This window comes from Colius striatus, chromosome 1, assembly GCF_028858725.1.
Source record: "Colius striatus isolate bColStr4 chromosome 1, bColStr4.1.hap1, whole genome shotgun sequence".
Lineage (NCBI taxonomy): Eukaryota > Metazoa > Chordata > Aves > Coliiformes > Coliidae > Colius > Colius striatus.
In genome coordinates this window covers 17,619,740-17,626,852 of record NC_084759.1, presented here as the reverse complement: position 1 = coordinate 17,626,852, position 7,113 = coordinate 17,619,740, and the positions used below count along the sequence as shown (strand labels likewise).

At 39.9% G+C, this 7,113-nt stretch overlaps 1 protein-coding gene across 5 annotated transcripts in view; it reads left to right on the top strand.

Moving 5' to 3' along the window:
- Positions 1-387: 387 nt before the first annotated feature.
- PSPC1 (paraspeckle component 1) overlaps positions 388-7,113 on the top strand; it is a 67,538-nt gene continuing 60,812 nt past the window's right edge. For all 5 annotated transcript variants that reach the window (XR_009818400.1, XR_009818399.1, XM_010209235.2 and 2 more), the window contains exons 1-4: positions 388-878; positions 2,667-2,968; positions 5,613-5,708; positions 6,688-6,884. Coding sequence is in view for 3 of the 5 variants with exons in the window: in XM_010209235.2 (XP_010207537.2) it covers positions 504-878; positions 2,667-2,968; positions 5,613-5,708; positions 6,688-6,884 (970 nt within the window). In the remaining 2 variants the exon portion in view is untranslated. The remainder of the gene's footprint in view (positions 879-2,666; positions 2,969-5,612; positions 5,709-6,687; positions 6,885-7,113) is intronic.

Here is a 7,113-nt window from a genome sequence, read left to right as displayed (position 1 = left end):
ACCACGCTAATCTACCGTGGCGGCGTTTGCGGCTGCGTTCAGTGGGGGCGGGCCAGGCACCGAGGGAGACGAACTAGCAGGGAACAGCACGGAAGCTTCGGGGCAGCTTGTCCCCTCAGGCGGTGCAGTCCGCCAGTACACATCTGCCTCTGCAAACGCAAAAGCCGCTCTCGCGCGGTTTTTATACGGGTTCGCCCACCCGCCGGAGCTGAAAGCGAGCAGCAGCATCTGAGGTCGAAAGAACTGCCACGAGCTAACGCACCACCCCCACAGCGCGCCCGGCGCCGCACCAGAGCGCGCATGCGCGGGCCGCCCCCCGCCCAGCAACGAGGAGGAGCCGCGGCGGGGACGGCGGCGCGGGTGGGGCTTTCCTCAGGGACCTTACAACTCGTCGTGGTTGGCGGCGGCGCCATTTTGAATTGGCTGAGGGTCGGAGGCGGTTGCTGCCGAACCGGACTCCGCGGCTCTCGAGAAAATCACCGAGAAAGGAGGGAGGTCTGAATATGGCAGCGAATAGGAACTTGAAGCAAGTGCGGATCGAGAACAGCTCCCCAGCCGCGCCGCTGGGCATGGTAGGGGGTGGTGGCGGCAACCTGAAGGGGTTGCGGGGCCTAGAAACGGAGAATGAGGCAGCGGCGGCCATGGCGCTAGTGCCGAGCAAAGAAGGTGGAGATGAAGAGCAAGAGGTCGGGTTCACCATCGATATCAAAAGCTTTCTCAAACCTGGCGAGAAGAGCTACACGCAGCGCTGCCGGCTCTTCGTGGGGAATCTGCCTACTGATATCACCGAGGAAGATTTCAAGCGGCTCTTCGAGCGTTATGGGGAGCCCAGCGAGGTCTTCATTAATCGGGACCGTGGATTTGGCTTCATTCGCCTGGTGAGGATTTATGCGAGCCTCTGAGGCTGCCTTCGCAACCGGGCGACTTCTGTCCCTTCCCTTTCCAGCTCCCCGCCGCCTTTCCTTGTCTGGCGGCTGTAAAAAAAGACAGTACCTGACCCATATTCTGTCCCTTTTTCCTTGATGTTTGTGCTGTTTCCTCCGCTTCCTTTTCTTTCTGCCCTCTCCTCTGGTTGGCTCCATACATCCAAGACAGAGGCCTGTATTGTGGCAGCCTTCCCAACCCTTCGCGTTTAGGTTCCCAGCTCACTACGCGGTACTCCGCTGGTTTCAGGGTCCCTCCACCGTTTACGTGCTGCTGCCCACGGGTACTTGTGCAGCCTGTTAGTCTGCGGTGAATGGAGGATGTGCTTGCGCGGTCTGCTTTGTTACTGTAATACCTGACTTTCCTGATTCCTGGGACAATTTACCATTCTTTAGGACTAGAAAGAGTCCTATTTGTGCAGAAAGAAATTTCATCTTGTACAGTTCACTATGAATATTAGGTTTTGTTTCCGAAAACGCACTTATTTTTCAAGACTGGACAGGATTATTTCGAAATACCACTGCTCACACATCGTGAAAACAGAACATGTAATCTCAGAATTGCTAAGAAATGGGACCTTGGGTTTAAATTACTTGTGTCCAGATAAGACTAGATTTTTAGAGATAATAGAGTATTTGGTCAAATATGCTCAAGTTGAGCATGCAAAAAAAAAAAAGAGCTTATATCAATATCATCTGCAGTATTAGTTTTCATGACTTCCATGTCTAGAATGCACTGATTTATATTATTCTGGGAATAGCTTTAGAGTGTTTTGAGTGTCTCTAGTTACAACTTTTCCATATATTTTACTGGTTAGGATTTTTTTCTTTGTGGTTGTCATCATGAAGATAAGTACTTGTGCCGTTCTTACGTACATCTTTTACCCAGCCTGAAATACCACTTTTCTGGAAGAAATGCAATATATTTACATGTCATTAATCAGTTTTGTACATAACACAGGTTAGAGATGTTTTATGTTAATTTCCTTTTTCTGTTATGTTTAGGGCATGTTATTTTTTTAACAGTTTACCTAGTCAATTGAACCATGGAGGAAATGGCTATGATCTAAAGAATAATTTCTTTAAATGTAAGGGATTGCAGGCATCAGACCAGGTGAAAATCTCTGAAATGAGAAAAAAGGCAATTGTTGATGGAGCCTGTCTCATGGATGTGGGTGCAGAAAGCCCATAAACATGAGAAGAATGAATACATGAGCTAAGAAGGTAATTTAATCATTTGTTGATGAAATTCAAATTGGACATCCATTGAGAATTCATCCAACAGTGGTAATGAGGAAGTGTGATACTTGAAACAAAAAATCAAACCAAAATCAAAAGCATTATAGATATCATAATCTTGAAAAATACTGTGTCCCACTATTTACAGCTAGAACATACAGAATATAGATATTTGAGTAGGTAAAAATGGAGAAGCATCAAGTTTTTAACTCTAATGAAAGCCTTTACAGAGCAGCACAAACATATCTGGCATAATGAGAATTTGTTGTTTAATGTGCAACAAAAAATTTGTACTTGTGTTGTTTTTTAGAATAAATGCATTTTTTTTTCCAATCAGTAGACAGGAACTTTGTGTTTTTGAGGAGTGGAAGTTTAATGAGTGATGCTAATGTACTCATGTAAAGGAAAATATATTTTTCCACTTTTCTGGGGGGAGGGAACACAAAAGTGCTATGTATTGTCTTTGAAAATAAAACATGTAAAATATTTTGTATCTTACAAAAGGAATCTAGGACACTGGCTGAAATAGCAAAGGCAGAACTTGATGGTACTATTTTGAAGAGCAGACCACTTCGAATTCGATTTGCTACACATGGAGCTGCCCTAACAGTCAAGAATCTTTCACCTGTGGTTTCTAATGAGCTGCTGGAACAGGCATTCTCTCAATTTGGGCCAGTGGAAAGAGCTGTTGTTGTAGTAGATGATCGTGGCAGAGCTACAGGAAAAGGTTTTGTAGAGTTTGCAGCCAAACCTCCAGCACGGAAGGCTCTAGAAAGATGCAGTGATGGAGCATTCTTGCTAACAACGTAAGTTCGTAGCCTTTTGTTTGAATTTGTGTGAGTGTATGTTTGTGATATGAAAGAAATCTGCATTTATGGGTATTCCCCAATTATTCTTTTTAAATTATGAGTCATGAGGTGAGAAATTTAAGATGTTTTACATGAACACCCCAGTTACTCCTGACTTTTTGGTGAGGAAAACCACCTTTTTTGCTTACTGTTTGTGAGCTGTTATTACTGTATGAAAGTCTGCTAGTAACATTTTACTTTTCCTTGTCTATATGAAATATTACTTTTCCTTCTTCAAGACCCACCTGGACATATTTGTATATGACCTGATCTAGGTGAACCTGCTTCTGGACTAGATCATCTCTAAAGGTCCTTTCCAACCCCTACCACTCTATGATTCTCTATGGTTAGTCCTTTATCTAGTGAGATTTTATTTTCATTGCACTCTTCCTGATCCCAGTAAAAGTTTGACAAAATAATATTCCTGTTTCTTAGAAAAGCAGTGCACTGCATTCCTGATAATCCTCTAAACTCGGGAAAGTGTTCCTGTGTTTATTTGTCTCAGAAGTTTTAATTGTGACTTGAAAGACCAAAAGTACTTTTTTTTAATGAAAAAGATTCTTCAGTACTTGATGGCAGTGATCTCTGGAAAACTTGTATTTCAAGGGCAAGCAAGCTTGCTAATTATTTTTCTGTTTTCTATGCTTTTTAACACATTTCCCTGGTGACATTTTCAAAAGCTTTCTTAAAGACTGTGTGAAAAGATAGGTATTCAGGGTTTTTTATTTTTCTGATTCTTGTTTATTTTTGTGAAAATAAGGCTATGGTTCCCCTGACGTGGAAGCTTACTACTATCAAATTGGGAAATTGGCACTTCTTTCCCTCTTCTACTCTGTGTGTGCTGTTCATCTTTGTCTTAGCTTGAGAACTTTTTATACTTCCATAAGCCACTTGTGCTTGCTAAAACAACAGAAACAGTATTCGACTGTTTTTGTTGGGTTCATTTTTGTCTGTTAAAGCACATGAAGGTGCCTGCTAACCTGCGTGCTCTGAATGTCAGGTGCAGCAGAGCGTAAGGCAGGAGAAAACGTTGCCAGGAGTAGATTATTGGTAGGGAAAGGGCCTGAAACTCCTCTTTCTCCTGATAGTCTCATAAGTGTTCTGTGCCACTGAACTGATTTGGTGGCTGCATAGAAAATTCAATCTGTTATCAGTAGGTGCCAGCAATTTCTTCTTATCTCCAGAGTTTTCTTGGCAGTATTATTTAAATGAGAATACAGTGAGCCAAACAAGGGAAATAATATAGTTCAGTGTTAAATAAATGCACTAAAGATGTGGCAGGGAAAAAGAAGCTAGGATGTGATAGGGAGTATTCTTGTTTTACCTTCTATAGAGAGTAGTTGTGTTGAAGGGACCATCAGCCTTTGCCTCAGTGTATAAAAAGCACTTCATTTTTGTCTTGCTTAGGTGGCTGGTATGTTCCCTAATGCACAGTTGCAAAGATAATTATCGTGAGTCTGCTACCATTGAACTTTGATGTTCTACTTCAGAACCTAGTATTTAACATTTTTAGCAAAAAACTCTTTGCCTGATCAGAAGAAAATCTTTGAATTCGTGAGCTAAATATATCAAAACCAAGCATTTGAAATGTTAGAGATTTTAAATGGTTGATTTCAGTCATAACTTGTCAACAGCACAGTTCAGTTCTATTTAAATATGAGATTTGCCAGCAATTGCCATGCTGATAACATCAAGAGAAATAGTTGCTGGGTTATACTCTGTGATTCCCGGCTTAATCTTTGTAATCTGCGCTTAATATCGGAAGGTTTTTTTGATTAAGGTACTTTTTTTTTTCTGTGGAAGGATCTGCAAAGTGAAACAAAGGTGTGGAAAACTATATATAAACACTAGCATTTTGAAAATACTGTCTAGAGCTCTTCTGTTACCATTTAAAACTGTGTATTGTAGGCTGTACACTTAGGCTGATGCAGAGAGCTTTTTACACAATTCAGGATTGTTATACAGCTCTCTTTGGCAGTACTGACCTCTGAGTACTACAGATAATGAGAATGCAAGGAAGATATTCGAGAGATGAATTAGGATTCTGATCTGTGAAAGTATGGTTGTTTAAAGAATGGGTTTTAAATAACAAGCAGAGGTGCTCTTCTAATTATCACTGGAATACTAATGCATGATTACCAAGCTGTTTGCAGTTGTAGAGTAACTTTTAAAAGTAACTTTTTGTGTTTTATGGAAATATGAATAGATGGTGTTGCTCTGGTTTGGAATTGTTTAGTGCTTTCCCAATAAATTCATGGTCCCTGTGTTGGCTCACTGATGCAAACGAAAAGTTGGTTCCTTCATAAATATTTTGAAATTACTTGTAGATGGTTTTGAGATATTGATTTTTACCTATAAATACTTCATAACAAACAAAACTATATCAGATAGTGATTTCTAGGCAGAATAGCCAAATTTGAGTATAGAAACAGTTGTTTTGAAAGGTAATTCTTAAGATCCGGTTTCGTTGGGATTCTAGAGTTTAGGAAGAGTATGCAAGATACAAGAAATACAACATGTTAGCTTTCTGGAGAGCTTCCTCAAAAGACTAAAATAACTGCTTCATTTATGAGTCAATTACTACATTGAAACTGTCTTCCAGAACACCTCGACCTGTTGTTGTAGAACCAATGGAGCAATTTGATGATGAAGATGGTCTACCAGAGAAGCTAATGCAAAAAACACAACAGTATCACAAGTAAGTAGCATTTAGATTTATTTTACAAAACATAATTTAAGTATGTAGCTTGGTAAATATATACCAGTCTTTATTTCTGAGTTCATGTAACAGGAAGTGGTGTTTTGTATGTTTTGCTGTTGTGTGTCAAAGGATTAGGTAGGACTGTGCCAAGATTCCCAATCATAGTAAAATTCAGACTTGACTTGTTGGTTTAACATTCTGCGCTAAACTTGAGTAGATAGATCCCTGGCCAAGGCTGAAATGAATTGGAGCTTTTCGCCAGCCAAGCTATAGTCTTTCATGGCATGTGGTCTAATCCTGCGAAGATGTGGACATCCATATTTTTTTGTTTACTGACTAGCCTCTTAACTGTTTGTGTAAACAGCGGAGTGTAAATCTTCACCATGGTTCAGGTGAAACTTAGAGCATGACATGAGAAAGTGATCTTCATTGTGAGGTGGAAGTCAAGTCACCTAGTGTGATAATTTTTCATATTGAATTTAGATTGCCTTTAGAAGTCACGTTGCTTGAAGCTAAAATGCTTATTCTGGTAAGGCTGTAGAATACCACTTTTTAAAAAATGTGTCACTGTTAAAATGTTAGTGTTAGAATATGAAATTAAATGTTGGCGCCTTTTAATGTTGAGATGTTCAGGTTAATATTCTAGGCTGTCTAGTAGTCTTTGATATTTATTTAAGTATTTGGTTTTATGACCTTTAGAAGGTTAAGCACAGTTATCCTAGTGTTGCAGCATAGTATTTTGTATGAATTTTCATCTTAAAGTCAAATAAATAGAAAATATATGTGTATTAAAACAATTTCATAATGTTTGTCTTAACAGCTGAACTACGTTTTGACAGTGTTAGAGTGTAGTCAACTGACAGTTTGATTTAAAGCCAGATCTGCACTTGAGCGATTGTTTATAAATTCTTTGACTGTTACAGCTGTTGATCTAAATATGTCCTTCTGTAAATTTTAACCGCAAAATTTTTATTAGGGAAAGAGAACAGCCTCCACGCTTTGCTCAGCCGGGAACATTTGAGTTTGAGTATGCTTCACGGTGGAAGGCTCTTGATGAGATGGAAAAGCAACAGCGGGAACAGGTTGACAGGAACATTAGAGAAGCCAAAGAGAAACTAGAGGCAGAAATGGAAGCAGCTAGACATGAGCATCAGCTAATGCTGATGAGGCAAGGTAAAATCAGAGAATCTATTAGTATTATATTTGTTTTATCACAGAGTTTTGTTTGTGTAGCATATTGAGCTGTATGTTAAATGTGGAGATTTTGCCAGACACTGTTTGATTTAATGCATTTAATTGATAAAAAGGAAGTAATACTTCTTAACACATATTCCTTGATGATGTGCGGAGATGGATTAAGAAAATGAGAAAGGGGTGATTGTCTAGGTCTGTTTTCTCCACT